The following is a 20434-nucleotide window of genomic DNA, read 5'->3' as shown; positions in this document are numbered from 1 at the left end:
ATTACAGCACTGTTCAAATGTATAACAACTCTACACAATATTTATGTAGAGATACATATTAAACATTATAAGCTCAAGAAAATACAGAAAAAACATATTTTTGAACTTCTTAAATTTCTGTAATTTTACACTTATTATTTTTTGTTTTTTTTCGGCAGCTGGGATGCCCAAAAAAGGTCAAATAACAGTTGTAAAATTACGGTAAATATCTGTAATTTAATGGCTGTTATTTAACTTTTTTTTGAACCCTCAGATTTTAGATTTTTAAAATTTGGCCAAATATTGTCCTATGAAAACAAGAAAAAACTTAAATGGAAAGCTTCTTTCAGTTTTTAAATGAGACATGAATAAAAACGTCAAAATATTGACACTTACGACTGGTTTAGTGGTAATTAAAAGTAAACTGAAGTCATGTAAATGAACAAATTGCTAACCATCGAAATATTTTAAATCAGAGCACTAATGTAAAAGCATAAACTTACGTCTACAATATTTTGCAGTTACTTAATATTGTACCAATTCCCATGACCGAGGTTAGAAAATCCCCGAAATGTATTTAAATATTCTCTATAAATATGGAGAAAAAAAAAACAATATTAATAAAAACATTTATGATTGAACGCAAATTTATAGTTTTGTAGTTATTAGTCTATGTCTCATGTTTGTACCTGCTGATTGGTAAAAACAAACAATGAAAAAGCCGATAGTCAGAAAGGGAATTTGCCTTCATTTCATCTGGTTTATTCCTACTAAAAAATTGTCCTTAAAAAAACATCACTCAATGTGATGGACAAACAGTTTAAAGCCCTCAGGTGCATCATGGGAACTCTTGTCCTCTTATTCCCAAGCAGGATACATCAGATACCACTTTGAGCAAACATAAGCACCGTAACCTTGAAGCTCCTGCAGTCTGTCCATCATCTGTAAAACTACGTCACAGATTTGTCATGGTACAGCAATCCAGATGTTCTCCTTCTCTCCAAACAAGCGGTTTTGATGTTAAGTGGGTGCCAGGACCTTGCGATACTTGCACTGAACCCAGACTCTGTACATTGTAAGCTGCTTTCCTCTGTTCACCTGCAATCGTCGATCCACCAAATTCTGCAGCTTCTCCAGACCCGCACTGGAGAACAGATCATGCAGCTCATCTAAAGGGAAAACCACATAGGTAAGAAATAAATAGATACATCTATAAAAGTGTTATCTCTTTTTATTATATTCAGGTCTGCAACCAAAGCTTGTTTATGAAATAGTGGTTTTCTTGTTTCTTAAGAAAAGGCAAGTCTGAACATGCATTTACCTTGTGTGAAAAAGTAGACGCGGGTTCCATCACCTCGAACATAGAAGTTTTCAGACAAGCACCTCCCTGATTGAGCAAAAACAGGCAGCTTATCATCACATACGCATTAAATTCTGTCATGATAGATACAGATTGAAAAGTCAATCAATAGCAGCAATAAATTCAAGTAATAAATAATTACAAAACAGTTTTGTACTAAAGATGAAAAATCATTTTCAAGCATCAAAATACTAAAAATTTACTACAGCTTCATTTTTTTTCAGAAAAATAGCAAGGTACACGTTTACCTTGATTTACAAAAGACAACACAAATTTTAAAAAGTAAGTTTGTATAGCATTTAATAGCATTTAGAATAATTACTTGATTATATAATATTATAAATGTATAATAATGTTTTAGAATTCTTTTAGATACATTAATTAGTAAAGTTTAGAATATCCATGTTGCTTCTTGTCTACACTATAAAATAAAGGTACAAGAGCTGTCACTGGGGTGGTGCCTTATGAGGTACTAATGTACTGTATATATTGGTACCTTAAAGCTATTTATTAGTACCAAAAAAATTCAAGAGGTACCCTTTTGTATTTATTAGGTACTAATGAGCGCCCTTGAGGTATGAATAAGGACCGTTTCAAAAAGGTACCACCCCATTGACAGCTCTTGTACCTTTATTTCTGAGAGTGCACACAAATATCTGGAACACTGTTTTATCTATATTTTGACATTATATTTGCACAAAAGTAATTTGACAACGTTGACATTTATTTATATAGAACATGCTTTTTTTTTTATTATTCGATTTGTTGCCGACACTAAAATGGCACATCTTGTTTTTGACCCATAAAGAGTACGATCTCCATAAAAGATTAAAACTAACCATATGATTTTGTTAGCTCACATCTCATTAAAAAACAAACAATTGTTTGCCCTTGTAAGCTGAAAAAGCACTTCCTATTTGTTTTCAGTTAATTTATCAGATTATGTGATTTTGAGATAATGGGCGTGGCTGTCAGTTTTGACAACAAACAGTAATGGTAAGCAGGAAGAGTCTGTTAGGTTGTAATAACCCTCCCTAATCCCCTTTCCCAGTCTTTCTGAATGAAACTCACATTACTACATCCATTCAGCCTGCTGTAGAAAAAACAAGCCACGATACTGTTTACTCATTTAATATTCCATTTCTCTAGAAACTGCATCACATTATGATAAGAATAACAATCACAGCTTCTGGTAAACAGGGAATTTATAAGTCTCTCAATTTAAAAAAATAACTAAGTCAGTGACTTCATGTAAAATATCTCATTTGACACTTTCATTTAATTTCACCTCATCTTCTGATAGCAATACAGCAATGCTGAGTGCAACTTTTAATTAAAATAACATTACAGCAGCTCTACAGACTTTACTGTTAAATAGAGGTCTCTCATAGCAAATCCAATGATGCAGGTAGTGATGATTCTCCCCAGCCAATCAGTTTCAGCAGTGTTTAAATGTGACATTTTTGTAAATGTACGACTTGCTTGGAACCTCAGCCAAGGTAGTACTAAAAATAAAAGTGCATGCTGTTTGATTTATAAATGTGTTGTATGGAAAAAAAAGGTGTGGAAATTTGCATACGCCACTTCCCATGCAAAAGTTGAAATCTATAGACCTTTTTCATGAAACGCCAAAATTTTCCATTATGCTTTGCATGTATGCGTGAGCAGAATGCTTCAAACTTCCGGTTGGCAGCTTGATGTGTATATAGTCCCATTTAGACAGCTTTGAAACGATAGTTTTAATCTATTTTACATCTTTGAACTAATACAGCTGTTGATCAGTACTTCACAAACGTATTTCACAAAAATGTTTGACCCAAAGGTGAATAGAATATCAAAGTCGAGTAAAGGAAGTCGAGCCTTCCTATTTATGGCTCTAAAACTCTGGAATAGCCTTCCTGATAATGTCCGAGGCTCAGACACACTCTCCCAATTCAAAGCTAGATTAAAAACCTATCTGTTTAGTAAAGCATACACTCTCTGTGCATCACTTAGCGGGTTCCACACAGGTTTCTGCATCTTTTTTATATACACTATGAACAGCAGCTAAGCTAATTATTCTCTTTTTTCTCCATTTTCACCTGGGGATACTCTTCCCGAGGCCCTCAGACTATGCAGAGTCACTGATTCGATCCAAGACCAGCGACGAGATGATCCCAAGGTTTCCATATCCTGGACCAGGCCGTATCCTGAGCAGCTGCTGCGCTGGTCATGGAGGAGTGGAGATTATGAGACTGATTCCAGTGATGCTCCAGGGACAGACGAGTCTTCGCTGAGGACAGCTTTCAGCCTCCGCCACTGAGACTTCAGCTCTGCACAAGACGTTTGGCCAGCGGAGAAATTAAAATGGCCGTGCCCAACAGAGTCTGGTTTCTCTCAAGGTTTTTTTTTTTTCTTCACTTTTGCCAATCGCTGAAGTTTTTTTTCCCTCTCCACTGTCTCCTCTAGCTTGCATGGTTTGGGATCGATAAACCACACGGAAGTAAGCAAAACTGAACTGAACTTCAACACTAAAAAAACTGAACTACACTGTTCCAATTTACTATGACCATTTATGTGAAGCTGCTTTGACACAATCTACATTGTAAAAGCGCTATACAAATAAAGGTGAATTGAATGTCCTGTCCCACTAAAACACTGATTATAAGACTGGTACAAAGTTAAATAAAGTGGAAATGACAGAAAAACACATATTGTGGTAAATACTACACAATACAAATACCACACAATAATAAATGAAACATAAATGGCTCCCGATTACAGTCAACATGCAAATCAGCCAGCATAGTATCAGTCACATACTTTTATTGGGAATCTTTGGAAATTGCATGGCTTACATGCCTGTTAAGTTTCATGCCAGTAACATGGTTTGGTCTATAATGCAGGCATGTATTGTGTGTGATGTGTGTGTGCATTGAAGAGCCCACTGAGCACAATATAACAGCTGACAGGTCGGGAACACTGAAGCTATATTTCAACATCTTATCTAAAGGCCGACACTAAATTAGGAGAATGTTTTTCTCTCGCGCTTGAGCCACATCTGACAGAAGTACAATGTTGTGCATCACAAAAACGTGAGCCACTCAAAACGTTACTTTTGGACAATTGCAGTTGAGAAACGCTGTAAACGGACGTTCTAAGGATCCTACTAGAGGATGCAGATCGTTTTAGCGCCCTCCATGCAGGAACGAAGAAAAGGGTCTATAAAAAACAAACTTAATAGGATAACGTGCAAAGCTGTAAGTAATCATATTAAAATTAAATATCGACTCAACTGAACTACTTTATATCATCATATGAGCAATAATCATTATTATTAAATAATTCTGGTATACATCCTTTAACAACGGCGGTGTACAGTTCAGTATAAGTCTTGGAATTGTATAAACAATGACGAAAAAAATTAACCAAAAGAAACAATCTTTGCCGAAGATGGATCCGAACCCAGTTCTCTTGGGTCAGTACTCTGTGACGTAACTACTAGGTCATGTGACTAATTAAAAAACACTTTAAAAAAAAAAAAACCTTTAGGAGAGTTTCTATGCAAATTTTATAAATCCGACCCCTGGATCTATACCGAGTGGAAAAAAAAAGAAGATCTGTACCAAACTGAAATGGACCATATCATCAAAGTCGAAGTCAAAAAATGTTAATAGTCAAAGGCACTGACACTACAAATACGAAAATATGTATCTTAAACTAGGATTTAAGATTTTACACTTTTAAATGAAAGAATAAAATGCAAGATAACTCAAGGTTCCTTTGTGATTTTCTTTTCACAAGGTCAAAACATTTACCTTTTTTGAAACGTAGCTGTGCCATGTCATATCGGCCATAGTCTCTCAATAACAACACTCCTCCGGGTTTCAGCAATCGTCCCAATCTATTGATAGACTTTTGCATCCTGGAAAACATGGATTAAGAAGTTAAAGCATGAAGAGGGCAGGCAGTGATATTTAATGAAAGATGTGGACAGATCGCTCTGTTATACTTATTTGATAACAACTGGCTGACTGTTCCTTCCCTGATTATCTTTTTTTATGATTCGTTACTTTTCAAATAAAAAAATAAATGGTCATGAAATTGTGGCTTCAGTTAAAAATGTTATTACAGTATGTGGAACAACTAGACATAAGAAACATCAGTTTGGCCAAAGAAAATGATACAGAATGCAGTAAATGTGAACAGAATCGATGAATTCATAGAATTTGCCAATTTAATAAATGTAAAACAGTGCTGTACATAAAAAAATAAAAAACAGGACTGATGTCTGTAAATATTTCTAAAAATAGACCACTTCAATATGAAGTAAGCATGTCCTGGTGAATGCATGCCACCGTCTTTCCCACATTTACTCAAATTACATGTAAAATTGGTGGTATTTTCAGCATCAGAGTTTATTTGAGGAAACACTTTTGTCATTGTGTACACACAGAAATTCAAAGCCTTTACAACAATCCTTTAAAATAAAAGTTCACTTTAACAAAGAAAGACACGATAAAACATTTTTGCAGAGTAAAATCTATTTCTAAAATAATAATGATAATATTATTGAAATTGTGTTTTAGATAAATTATTACCCAACTGTTTTTCTCTAAATAAAATGGCATTTGAGGGGAAATAGTCATAAGGCATTACAAGATATTTGTAATAAATATTTACATATTTTTCTCTATAAAGAAAACCTGAATACATATCACAATATCAATTAATTGAACATGAGTATTAAAAAATAAAAAATAAAATAAATACAAAACTTTTATCATCTACCAGTTTCAATGGTTATTCTGAATTTTTACTTGAATTCAATAATAATAATAATAATAATAATAATAATAATAATAATAATAATAATAATAATAATAATAATAATATTAATAACAACAATAACAACATTAATAATAAGTGCCTCAAGTGACAGGCATTTCTTGTGCTTCTATCATAATACAAAAAACTGTCAGTATTAAGTTAAACAAATTCATATATTGTATGTGCATGTGTATTTGATTTTTAATTAACAAATGATTCATAACAATAACAAATGACATACACTGTATTTAAATAATGTTAGGGGGACTTTGAGGTTAAAATGTTACATTTAAAAAAACTGTTACACTTAAACTTCTTAAATAGTGGATTGCTCAGCTACTGTGCCAATAACACTTACTTCTCAGGGTGCAGAGCGGACAGCACAAATATGAGGACGATGACGTCCAGACTGTGATCTGGCATGGGATACTCTCCAGATTCATCACTCATATCATGGACAAATGCATGACAGCGTGATGGGTCATACTCAGGATTTGACTGCCAAAAAACTAAAATGTATCAAAACATGCATAAAGACAACCAGTTATTATTCGAGGACACATATTGCTCAATTCCTGTCACTTACTTTGACGAGGTCTACAGCTGTGCTGGAGAAATCACAACAGTAAACAAAGAGTCCTGGGTCACTGTAAGGCAGGAAGGAAAATAAGCATTTTATGCACATAAAAGGTAAACTCTGCTTGGATTATATCTGGACTCACTTGTTGGTTTTTAAGATGGGAAAGACTGTATTGCCTACTCCACAGCCCACCTGAAGACCCCCAAACACACACACACGCACAAAAGGTGTTATTACAATAGTCACAATAGGGTTTCTGCAGGTTTTAATAACTGAAAATGTAAGAAATTTCTGAGACCATTATAGATGAACTATAACACACATACCGATATTGGTCTTATTCATAGTAATAATAGAGCAAAATATATTTGGACTAGGCAGGCAAAGAACTTTACAAAAACATGCTTAAAATATGCAAAAATGCATTCTTAAGCACGGTGTCGTATTAGTGGGACATTAAAAAAATTTAATATTACAAGATTATTGTTGGAAAATTTTGGGAATAAAGTAGAAATGTTGCAAGAAAAGAGTGGTGATATTATGAGTGAAGTCGAAATATATTACATTAATAATGTTTTTATTAATTTATGCTTTGTTCAAAGCTGTATTTTTTCCCTTGCTTATTAATTGCATCCAAATTTGATTATTTACTAAATATATTTGAGTGTACTGTGAATATTTTTGTATTAATATATGCATGACTATATTCATTTGTGTTTGTGATTATACAGTTAAAGTCAGAATTATTAGCCCCCGTTTTTTTCCCCCAATTTCTGTTTAACAGAGATTTTTTTCAACACAATTACAAAACATAATATTTTAATAACTCATCTCTAATAACTGATTTATTTTCTCTTTGCCATGATATTTGAATAGATATTTTTCAAGACACTTCTATACAGCTTAAAATGACATTTAAAGGCTTAACTAGGTAATTATGTTAACTAGGCAGGTTAGGGTAATTACGCAAGATTTTGTATAATGATGGTTTGTTCTGCAGACTATCAAAAAATATATAGCTTAAAGGGGCTAATAATTTTGACCTTAATTTATTTATTTTTTTATTAAAAACTGCTTTTATTCTAGCCGAAATAAAACAAATAAGACTGTCTCCAGAAGAAAAAATATTATCTGACATACTGTGAAAATTTCCTTGCTTTGTTAGACATCATGCTGGAAATATTTAAAAAATATATATTTCACATGCATCACTGCGTTCACTTTTGACCTAGAATACAATATATCAAGTTTTTAAGGACATCAATTGTGATTTTTTTTTTACTTTTCAAGAACCAGCAGAAACTCTGTAATACTTTCCTAGCATACTCACTCTTATTGCCCATAATGTAAGCCATTGGTGAGTAAATTAGCAGTATTTCCATTCATAGCTGCAAAAATATGCTAATAAAACAAAGCTTGCTTTTTATCCCATGTGTAACAGAAAACAAAAATGACCCTGCCTGGGAAACAAAATACCTGGGTGCAAGATACCAAATATACAATTTGACCTCTATTCTTGGAAATTACTATAATTATTTTCCAACACAATAAATTACATACACAGAGTTACATAAGCACATAGAATAAAGCATTTACATTATCTTGCTATATGATACCTGACATTTAAAAAAAAAAAAAGATTTTGTGAAGCTCAGCACATGACTTTTGGCCAGCGGAGAAATTAAAATGGTCGTGCCGAACTGAGTCTGGTTCTCTCAAGGTTTTTTTCTTCACTCTCCTATCAGGTGAAATTTTTTTTTCCCTCTCCGCTGTCGCCACTGGCTCGCATGGTTCAGGATTGGTAGAGCTATGCATCGATGAATTTGCTCTTCAGTGTCTAAACTCTCAGTAATGATTTTAAATCACACTGAACTGAGCTGAGCTAAACTGAACTGAACTTAAACACTAAAAACTGAACTACACTGTTCCAGTTACTATGACCATTAATGTGAAGCTGCTTTGACACAATCCACATTGTAAAAGCGCTATACAAATAAAGCTGAATTAAATTGAATGATTCCTGACATTTACATCCAGAATGTTTTTAATGCAACATCCCAAAATACATGGATGAAAACACAGCTAGATGACACTGGGCTCCATTGACTTTCACTGAATGAAAAAAAAAGGCAACTGGAACATTTTTCAAAATATTTATTTTTTAGTTCTTTGCAAGACTATTAAACAGCAGCAGATTTTTGGTTGACCGATTAAAATTTTTAAATGTGTCTGCTGCATTGCAAAACTCACCTCCAGGATGCGATAGGATGCAGAGGCTCCAGGAAATTCATCATGTGTGTGATTCGAGGAAACATCTTCACCATTTAACATGTGTTCCAGGCTTTCCTTCTCCTCAGCACCCCGTAAATGCTTTTGCTGAGGTGCAAGCTCGGGGAACTCTGTAAAGAGCCAGTGACGATCCTTGAAGAAGCGGTTCTCGTGAATGGTGTAAAAGTCATTCCAGTATTCATTGGCCCTGTCGTCAAACTCCTCTAGAAATAGAGAAGCAAATAAAGAGATGATTTACCATAAGGAAAAAAATACTTAGTAAGCAAGCAGGTTTGACTTTACTAGTAAATACATGTTTTTAATAGTATGATAATGTTCACACATCCTTATTAAAATACCGGTTAAATATGCTATGTTTAGATAACCTTAAGTGTTTTTGACTGTCTGTGCTGATGACATTTTTCTTTATATTTGAGTAACAGGCTTAAATGGATGGCCATAAAGTAGATAAATAAATTCCAAATATGTTGATAAATTTATAAATACAAATTTAAAGTTTATTGTTTTTTTGCATGGCAATACCAAGATTGAATTAATGCAGAAATTACATCCATACACCAATTTAAAATACCAGGAAATGCTAAATAAAAAATAAACAAACTATCCAACAAAATGTATTCCAAGTAAACCATTCTAAAATATACAAGGTTGCAGCAATAAACACTATTTGACAATACTATTTCTTTGTAAATTGCTTTTAAACCCAGTTTATCTTTGATCTAAAGTGTTCTATATGATATCTAATTTAGGTTGTACATTTGTAATTATTAAAATAACTGAAACTAAAACCTAAAGATAAATTATAGACATACAGAAAAAACTATAAGTAACAAAATGACAAAGGTGTGCAATATAAAATAAAAAGCTGAAAAAAATAAACAAAACAAACGCAATAAATAACAGCAAATAAAACATCCTAAAATGACATTAGGTACCACAAAGTACCACACAAAAAAGGCCCACACCTTGTTTTTCTGCTGGGAGAGGTTGACTGTTTTCTTGCACTTTTTTCAAGGCAGCCTCCTCCTGTTCTGCTGACCACTCCACATTATCCCTGAAACACAATTAGACTGAGTGAAGTGGACATAAACCAGGATTTGCAGATATTTGCATCACATACAGAAACTATGACTAGTACTAACCAGAGATGGGACCAAGTCATTGTTTGGCAAGTCACAAGTAAGTCTCAATTCATTGCCCTCAAGTCCCGAGTCAAGTCCCGAGTCAAGACAGGCAAGTCCCGAGTCAAGTCCCGAGTCAAAGGCAACAAGTCTCAAGTCAAGTCCAAAGTCCTGCAGTTTGATTTTCGAGTCTTTTCGAGTCTTTTTAACAGAAAAATAAAATATATACAGATTAGGTATGGTTTTAAGATCTGTATTAATTAAACAAACCTTTTTTTATTAAAGAACATTGCTCAGATATATAAAAATACAAATGCAATTTTCTTAAAAAGCACTGAACAGTGCTGCGTCTCGTCTCCACAGCATAATGCACAAGAACGAGTTCCACCAAAAAAAGACTCCATTTTGCCTCACATCACACAGAAATTGCAGGTCTCCTGCTGTCTAATTCATTAAGTTTAGTTGTGCTATGTTATGTCTTCGGTGATCAACTTGTGATTAACCAAAATTACATAACCTCAATGTGGTAGCAGTAGACCAACTCCTGTATATGCTGCAAAGTTAAATTGAGTGAAATTGGAATTTTGTCAATTGAATCTCGTGTGTGCTAAAGAGATGGAGTTGCAAATCCGTCTAGCAGCAATGTAAAATGGTAGCACATATTGTTAATGAAGTAGGCTACTTCATACAAACAATAAAGTTGTTTTCTTCACATAACATTGAAGAGCTTTGCTCTCTACCTTGTGTGATGCTCGTGCATGGATTTCCTCTGTTTGTGGACAAAACTGATTGCAAGTTCTCAAATTTTCTCTCGCTCTCAAATATGCACTGCTCACACACAAATTATCTTGAGCGCTCTCAGAGATTATATGCAGACTCACAATTTGTGTCGTGTTCCCTCTTCCTTTCATGCTTTTAGATATGATTCATATTGCTGCACTGTTTAATAACAATAACCAAAATACTAAAACAGACTTATATATTAAATGTTTAATCTAATAAACCATAACATTTTTGGTTGTTTTATATGATGAGATATTTTCAGTTTCAAACACTTAAAGACAGAGAATAGACCAGTGGTGCCCCCCTGAAAATTTGCTTAAGGGGGGCCAGAAGAGGCCAGCTACGTCAGTGGCACCAATCAATCCACAATAATTTAGTGGCTGCTATTTATTTATTGAAATATTGCATTGTATTGCATTTATGTAAGTAGATTTAAATAAATAATGTCAACAGCAAAATCATATCGGGGTGGCTAGAGTTTACACAGGGGTAACACCCCTTGTAAAGGGGTTTACACCACTATAAGGCACCTCTGGAATAGATGTTGGATGTAAAGAATACATTTTATTTTAAAAGCATTTAAACAAAAACTAATGCAAGCAGAAATGTAACTGTGATAAAAATAAGGAAACACTTGATAAGGTATTATAGCCTACTGTATTATTCACTCTTCAAATAAATCTCACTATCAATCTCATTTTATCATGGCAGCTAAAATAAAGTAAACTAGTGTCTGCTGGCTTTCACTTTGCTGATGAGATTGTGGAGGACATTTTTCATGTCATCCTCTTCATTTTGAGGAAAGCTGTTCCACAGGGCCCCTGAACACGTATATTGGTATGTACTGTGTTTTGAACAGTAGCCTACTACAGTAAAGAACTTCAATTGATCAGTTGTGGTAATACTATAGTTGCTATGGTAACACAAGTGTAATATAAACAAATTACCCAGTGCTGTATTATTTTACAATATAGGGTATTTTATACTACAAATCACTACACTTTACTGTAGTTAAAACTACACTTTGTATTATTTTATCTGTTCACTATTGGTAATACTACTGTATTATGAAGCATTCATTAACAAGTCGTAAATAATACTAGCCTAAAACATAAGTATAATACAAGTATACAACAAGTATAATACTCAAAAACACTAGAATTTATTAAAGAATTTACCTTAACCTTTTAGTTTTTTGTGTATTGTTAATAAATAGTAAAGCAAGAAAGAAACCATATCAACATTCTTGGAATAACCCTTCGCTAAGCCTCGCCCTCCTTAGTTACTGTTGCTACGCCTGTCAAGCTTTCATGCCTGGCACATCTATTACAGTGTGTATGCGCTGGTGTCAGACATTCCCTAAGGATTTAATTAGTCATTTTTGGCAAACAGGTGAGATATCTGAGAAAGCCAGACAAAAGAGGACTGCAGTATACATTACAGGGGTATATTCACAACATAATAGCAACTGATTAGAAAATAATTTTATCAAAATTGAAGCAAGGTTAGCCTAGCCACCTCATACGCTGAACATTCAACAGCATAGTTCATGCACAGCAGGAGAGGTGAAATGATAAAATAATCTAATAACCTAAGAAACTGATGGATTTGTGCCGAATATTAGCATCATTGACCCATAACAGTGTACAGTACATATTACTGTCAGCATGTTTGTGTGCTCTTTATCCAGTTTTTATTCAAATTTGCAGTTAAGTGGAAGAAAAAAATTGAAATGCACATTAAAGTATAAATAACAGAAGTGAACAAATAGATTTTTCCTACCAGCAAATATTAGTGTATGTATTTATATGCGCTACAATAGCGAGGATTTAAACTAAGCAGTGCTCACAGGGTTCAACGCTAAGGATTTTTTCTACTGGCCCGATCGGGCCAGTGGTTCTGATTTTTACTTGCCCAGCCCAAATTTTCACTGGCCCCACCAAAAAAAAAAAAAGAAGTTAATCGCTATTATACACACACACACACACACACACACACACACACACACACACACACACACACACACACACACACACACACACAGTTGTTTTCAGAATTATTAGTCCCCCTAAATTATTAGCACCCCTGTTTATTTTTTTCCCCAATTTCTATTTAACAGAGAACAGATTTTCTCAGCACATTTCTAAACATAATAGTTTTAATAACTCATCTCTAATAACTGATTTATTTTCTCTTTGCCATGATGACTGTAAATAATATTTTACTAGATATTCTTCAAGACACTTCTATACAGCTTAAAGTGACATTTAAAGGCTTAACTAGGGTAATTAGGTTAACTAGGCAGGTTAGGGTAATTAGGCTAGTTATTGTATAATGATGGTTTGTTTTTGTAGACAGTCTGAAAAACAATTAGCTTAAGAGGCTAATAAATTTTACCTTAAAATGGTTAAAAAAATGTTTTTATTCTAGCCAAAATAAAACAAATAAGATTTTGTTCAGAGGAAAAAATATTATCAGACAAAATATCAACATTTCTTTGCTTTGTTAAACATCATTTAGGAAATATTTTAAAAACAAAAAACAAAAAACAAAAGGGGGCTAATAAATCTGTATATATATTTACGGTAATTTTTAAAATGTTTAAGGAAAACTATTCAGTTCATCAAGGCTATATTTATAAATGTAAAAAAGGTATAATTGTTAAATATTTATTAAAATTTTAAATAACTGCTTTGTTATTGTATTTAGTTTCAAATAAAATAATTACTCCAGACATTATTGATTTTATAACTATTACCATTAATAAATATAATAATAATTAATATTAGTGATTTCTGAAGGATCATATGACTGGAGTAATGAAGCTGAAATCTCATCTTTAAAATCACTGGAATAAATGAATAAATTAAATGATAAAGTACTTTTGAACAGTTATTTTATAGTGCAACATTTCACAATTTGTATTTATGATGAAATAATTGCAGCCCTGGTGAGCAGAAGAAGCTTGTTTTAACATATTTAATCACACTGACCCCAAACTTTTGTGTATTGTGTATAGAATATTTTATAAGTGAAAATGTGCACTTTAATTTTAACAACCCACAGACATCGTCACCAAATACAAATCGAGGTCAGACTTTCTCATATATACAGAGCCTCATTTCAATTGTCAGGTTTTGTAGAAATCGATCAATTGAATTAATCAATCTATTAAAGAAACGTTGACTATAATTCTGTATTTTAGGCTTAAATTATAGAGAGACATAGTAGATGAACCGAGACTGCATCAGATCAATGTAAATCTTTCTTTCGAGCTGTCAGTGCGGAAATGAACAAAAACAACAGGCCTAATACAACATAGGCCTATTATACGATTAAAATATGGAAAAATTAACAGATAGTAATTTCGGTCAATTTTCCTGACGGATAAACCGAGATCAGGCTGGATGAACAGCTCTCGGTAATATTTCAGCATGCTTTCACTTTCGCATTTACCGGTAAGAATGACATCTCGCCCTGCTCATCATTCCCTCTTCATATAGCCGTATATATGGCTATTACACGATCATGATACACTGTGATATAGCCTGGGTCGTTAGTTCGTTGCATTGTTTTGTTTTCTCGCTACAATCGATACGCTCAAAAGGACAGAGACCGCGTCTCATTCAGGCGATCTTGGACTGATTGATTTGGCGCGGAAGCGAGCGCAACTGCTGGATATATGCTAAAAAAACGCGCTAACGGGTGAAACGAGACAGATTCCGAAACAAACGTCTATGTGTGAAAGCACCGTAAGATTGTATTTGCACACAATTGACAGACAGTCGCAGCACGCAGCTCTGGCTCGACCTGGCAGGCAAAAAGGCAGCAGCTGGCCCGATCGAGCCAGTAACATTTTATACACTGGCCCGAGTGTCTCGCACGCTGGCCCCGGGCCATCGGGCAGTCCTTATTGTCGAGCCCTGGCTCATAATATCGAGTGGAAAAAAAGAAAAAGACCGCTGGGAAGCATAACCTGCTTTGTTTTTTTTTTGTTTTTTTTTTAAAGAAACACAGTTTAGATCTGTTTAGGATAAGAGGAGTGTGAGTTATTGCCACCTATCATTGAATGTGAATATCGAAAACAAAACCAACTTAGCTTAACTCCTTTACCGCCCCTCACACAGCTTGATCCACGCTGGCATTTCTCCTCTTGGGCTTTGGTTTTGAAAAGGGAAAAGCGAGTATTGGCTCGATCTCAAGTTCAAATTCAAATTCTCTCTGCGTTCGCTTGACTTTTGTCCACTCCGGCGCCTCATAGTAGTCACGTTGGATACTGTCGAATCAAAACAATCTACCGTGCTTCGATTGGACGTCATGCCGAAAGCGCGCATGCTCACACACACGCGCGCGCATGCTGTCACACACACGCACACATAAACGGGGAGAGAGAGAGAGCGGTCCATGTCAACATACTTTTTTATCGTTGGGCTTTTCATGGGAAGCAGCAAGTCTTTACAAGTCAATAGGGGCAAGTCCTAGTCAAAGTCCAAGTCATTTATGTTCAAGTCCAAGTCGAGTTGCAAGTCTTTTTATATTTTGTCAAGTCGAGTCTAAAGTCATCAAATTCATGACTCGAGTCTGACTCGAGTCCAAGTCACATGACTCGAGTCCACACCTCTGGTACTAACCCACGCTCTATTAAGTCACATCATTCCATATACAGACATACTTCTATAACTCTGTTGACTCTGACGATCGAGCCTAAGGTCCACAGTCACGCAAAAAATCTTGGAGTTACTTTTGACACTGAGTTAAAGTTCGACAAGCAAATAAATTCAGTTGTCAAAAGTGGTTTCTATCAATTAAGGAACATTGCCAAATTGAAGCCTTTTCTGTCTTCTAAACTGTTGGAAACCATCATTAATGTTTTTATTATGTCAAGACTGGATTACTGTAACACTTTGCATTCAGGAGTTTTGCAGGCATCAATTGCAGGCCTGCAGCTGGTTCAAAATGCAGCTGTGAGGCTTTTAACTGGGACAAAAAAAAATTCTAGTAACTCACCAGTTTTATCATCTCTTCACTGGCTCCCAGTACAATTTAGGATTCAATATAAGTTATTACTACGTGTTTTTAAAATTCGGAATGGTCTGGCACCTATTTACATCTCTGAGCTTCTTCACTGGCACACTTCATTGAGGCCAATCAGGTCGGAAACCAAGTTTCAGCAAGTCCCCAAAACATGGTTGAAATCAAGAGGTGACAGGGCTTTTTTCTGCTGCTGTCTGCCGCCTGTGGAATGGTCTGCCTTTACATATCAGGCCATGTTCTTCACTTGGTGCTTTTTAAGTCTCATCTAAAAAATCACCTTCTGTGTCTTGCCTTTTGATTGCAATTAATACATTTTAATCTGTTTTATATATTTTGCTTATTTTTATATATAGGTATAGATTTTGTATGCTGGTCTTTTTGTAAAGCACTTTGGTCAACATCTGTTGTTTTTAAATGTGCTCTATAAATAAAGCAAACAAACAAACAAACAAACAGACTGTAAAAGCTCTTTTTAAACCACTCCATATACGTGAATACACATTTTATTACAATGCAAGTTTTTAGAAATGGCAAGTTTAAATACCCATATTATTAGGCATGGGACGATAACCGTGTTTAAGGTATACTGCGGTTTGGAAAAGTCAAGGTTTTAAAACCGTCCAAATTTTCTGCAATGCCATTCCTAAGGTTTGAGTAAAAAATTTTATTTAGATTTTTTTGTTTTGTTTTTTAGAACAACAGTCCATCTCCAAAGATGCTGTTTTAAATTGTAAAAAAAAAAATCTGTGTTTTTGAAACTAATGAAGACAGCACAAGTCAATAATTCATTTGCATGATTTAGCCTGCATGTTTACTGCTCCAAAATATTTAAAATGTTTCCAAAATTAAAATATACTGTGTACTAAGGGGGGAAAGTTTTTGTTTTTTTACCCAGAAATTTAAAAAGAATATATTTTAGAGCAGTAATCACAATACCGTGAAACAGTGATGTTTAGATCGAAGGTTATCATACAGTCAGAATCTTGTACACCAGCCCATGCCTACATATTTTGCTTTAAATAAGCTTTAAAACTCTTTTAAGTCAAAGGTTTTCACAGGGGGGATTTGGAAAATCTCTTTATTGCTCCACAATTCTCGAAATACTGTGAACACACTTGTTTCACAATTGAGCCAAATTATGCATGAACATATACTTTACAACTTTCACAATATAAATGTTTTTAAAACTTTAAAATTTGCTGAGTGTAAGTGCTATTGAAATGGAGATTTACATTACTCCATGTCCATTCATTACAATGTTCAGACACATATTGATTAAGTGTGACAAATGTACAGTTGAAAGTCTATTTGAATGTTTTCTTTATTGCAGACGTAAAAAAAAACAAAAAAAAAAAAACAAAACAAAAAAAAAAACAACGAGAAGCCAAAACATCCTTAATATTTCCAGGTTGATTCCCTGCAGTTTACTACAAATACATTTGCCATTAGGTGCTAACGATTTAAAAACAGCTACCATTTACCATCTCAATGTTAAAAAAATCTGAGAGTCAGTCTGACATGTGTGATTAAGGTTAAAGATGCTTTTATATTCGCACATTTCTTAATACGATAATTTCAGAAACGTACTATTTGGAAATTCTAAATAGGGAAAGCAGCCAATGACTTTCAAAGCACAGTAAATTAAATAATGCTAGGGTTGTTTTGAAGACATACATACACAATAATCAAAGTAGCGTGGTAAACAATATAAAGCATTTTGAGGGATGTAAACAAAAACAATAGTCCCAACATATTTCCTGTTGTACATTTAATTTCTATAGCTTCCGAGAATCTAAAAAGAGCCACATATTAATAAATAATGTCACGATAGATGTCTTAACAATACATTATGATTGAATTGCCTCATGTTTCAGTTATGCAAAAGCATGATAACAAGCAGGAAATGTTCATGGGCCAATGACATGACCACACTGAAGTGTAGGAGAGTCACTGTTCAAAAATAAACTAAGTGCGAATATAAAAACAACTTCACCTCGATACCGGTGTGAGTTTCTCCTGTCTGGAGTGTGTGAATGAAACACACAGACAGTCCTACTTACCACGCGTTGTGCTGAAACACCTGTCGCGGGTCTGTGAGGAAGCGAGTGCCAAACTGCGGTCGTTTCTGGGCCTCAGCTGAATTTTCCGTGGCCCCACCGGCAGTTTCTGGCATATTTTCTATGACTGGAGAATCAGCAGCAACAGCAGGAGCAGCCATGATGGACACGCGAACCGGATGCACATGGCTGTTCTGCATGACGTCACTCTCCCCGCCTAGAATTGTTATTTACCAGGAAATGTCGCCACCTCTCGGCTGTCCTGTAAAATTGATTGATTGGCCATTAGAGAGTTTTTTTTCTATTCTCACAGTTTTATTCATTCATTTTCTCTTCGGCTTAGTCCCTCTTGAACCGCCAACTTATCCAGCATATGTTTTATGCAACGGAGAAAACCCACGTGAACATGCAAACTCCACACCGAAATGCCAACTGACCCAGCCGAGGCTCGACCTTCTTGCTGTTTGGCGACAGCGCTGCCCACTGCGCCACCCATTTTCACCATATACACGGTAAAAAAATGTTGGGTTCCACACAATTATTTGAGTTAGGAGAACATGAAGGGATTAAGTTAACTCGTTGGTTTTAACACATTTAAGAGAACTGAACATAAAACAATTAAGTTGTCTGCAGAGAAACTCAAGAATTGTGTTTTTTTTTTCAACTCATTTTAGTTTGAACAAACAGCAAATGTATTTTTATGAGTGTAGATTTTGAAGGATTCGGATTTCTGGATTTTATTATTATGCATTATTATGTATTTATTATTTTTATTTTTTTGTTATCATTCTTTGTTATTATTATTATTATTATTATTATTATTATTATTATTATGTATTTAGTATTATTATTATTATTATGTATTTATTATTATTATTATTATTATTATTTTGTATTGTTTTTATTTGTTATCATTGTTTATTATTATTATTTGTATTATTATGTATTATTATTATTATTATTATTATTATTATTTATATTTATTATTATGCATTATTATGATTTTTATTTATTTTTATTATGCATTATTATGTATTTATTGTTATTATTATTATTATTATTATTATTTTGTATTGTTTTTATTTGTTATCATTATTTATTATTATTATTTGTATTATTATGTATTATGTATTATTATTATTATTATTATTTATATTTATTATTATGCATTATTATGATTTTTATTTATTATTATTATGCATTATTATGTATTTATTATTATTATTATTATTATTATTATTATTATTATTTCTTTGAGAGCTAATAATAAATTAGAGCAAAAAACAAAAGAGACCTCTGCAGCTGCTGCCATGGAAACATCAAATCCAGAAGAGTTCAGTGTAACTCCAGAAGCATATGTCTTGTATCTATGGCAACAAAAGTTTCCGAAGCAGGCAGCTGCTGTATATGCAGGAATGTGTCAAACTAAACCTGGGAGCAGAGTAAAACTGTTTACATTATTTTACATCATGCTTTGCGCTTCATTTTGACACTTATAGGACGTCAAAAGCATTGAAGAGCCTTCCTGTTACAACCTATCCTCCTTAAAAATCTTAAGGACGTTGACACTTTATGCATTAATGAAGCCACTTGTGATTGACGGAGACATATTGTTGATATGATCGTTATTTGTGAATGTGACAGTCTCTTCAAGCCTGGCACACTCACTGCACTCTCTACTGTACGTAAATTCAAGCAACAGGGGATATCGCTAGCAACAGAAAGACCACCTTGACAACAGGACCCTTAGGACAAAAAATAGACCAGATATGACAGGTTGGGATGTATGTAACAGTTCATAAGTGTATACGAATGTGCAGTGCCTTTGAATAATATTTGACACGTTCAAGTTCTCTTTCTCACCCACTATCTTCCTCTCACTTGGCTTATATAGCTCACAAATCTGAGGAAAGTGGGTTTACTTTTGCCAGTTTTGACTATTATTCTTGTAATTCAGACTTTGTTTGTTTACAATTGGGAGGATCTTGCAATTCTGAGATTAAAAAGTCATTGTTACCTTTTTATTTTGTTGTTGTTATTTTACTTAGTGGAAAAGGCTTCCATATCTAACAATGTAAAAGTCAATGGTAATGGTAACATATGATAAAAATGGCAAGTTGCTAGGTTAGAAGTGTAGGTTTGTTTTTACCGATTTTGACGATTTTCGCTCACAAATAAAAGTACACTGTAAAAAATATAAAAAAAGAGTAGTTTTTGTCTAATTACTATTCTAAATATTTATATATTCTGATATATAATTTTGGGTTTCATTCTTAATTTGTCAACTTTAACTGGCACTTTCACCTTTATTTAGGAACATTTAATGCATGCCCTCCATGACAAACGAGATATTGGATGCGGAACTGCTGGAAGAGTTTAGTTTTAATAGAATATTTGATACTGCATGTATTGAATAATAGGA

At 33.9% G+C, this 20434-nt stretch overlaps 1 protein-coding gene across 3 annotated transcripts; it reads right to left on the bottom strand.

Moving 5' to 3' along the window:
* Nucleotides 1-719: 719 nt before the first annotated feature.
* On the bottom strand, nt 720-18212 carry mettl2a (methyltransferase 2A, methylcytidine). Of its 3 annotated transcripts, none has more exons than XR_015479360.1 (9): nt 18016-18212; nt 9983-10071; nt 8979-9220; nt 6871-6920; nt 6735-6795; nt 6507-6657; nt 5137-5243; nt 1301-1366; nt 720-1148 (listed from the first exon to the last, which is right to left on the bottom strand). XR_015479360.1 is itself a non-coding variant. In XM_087241842.1 (9 exons), exons 3-9 carry the CDS (start codon nt 9057-9059, stop codon nt 1000-1002), a joined length of 654 nt encoding a protein of 217 aa, XP_087097968.1. In that variant the 5' UTR covers nt 9060-9220; nt 9983-10154; nt 15549-18212; the 3' UTR covers nt 720-999. The 3 variants fall into 3 exon arrangements, 2 of the variants coding, with proteins under 2 accessions (XP_087097968.1, NP_001017902.2); XM_087241842.1 differs by having other exon boundaries at nt 6507-6646; nt 9983-10154; nt 15549-18212; NM_001017902.2 differs by having other exon boundaries at nt 6507-6646.
* Nucleotides 18213-20434: the final 2222 nt, after the last annotated feature.

This window comes from Danio rerio, chromosome 3 (genome assembly GCF_052040795.2).
Source record: "Danio rerio strain M-AB ecotype USA chromosome 3, GRCz13ab, whole genome shotgun sequence".
NCBI lineage: Eukaryota > Metazoa > Chordata > Actinopteri > Cypriniformes > Danionidae > Danio > Danio rerio.
Note: the sequence above shows the minus strand (reverse complement) of the source record. Positions and strands in the feature narration are given on the sequence as shown.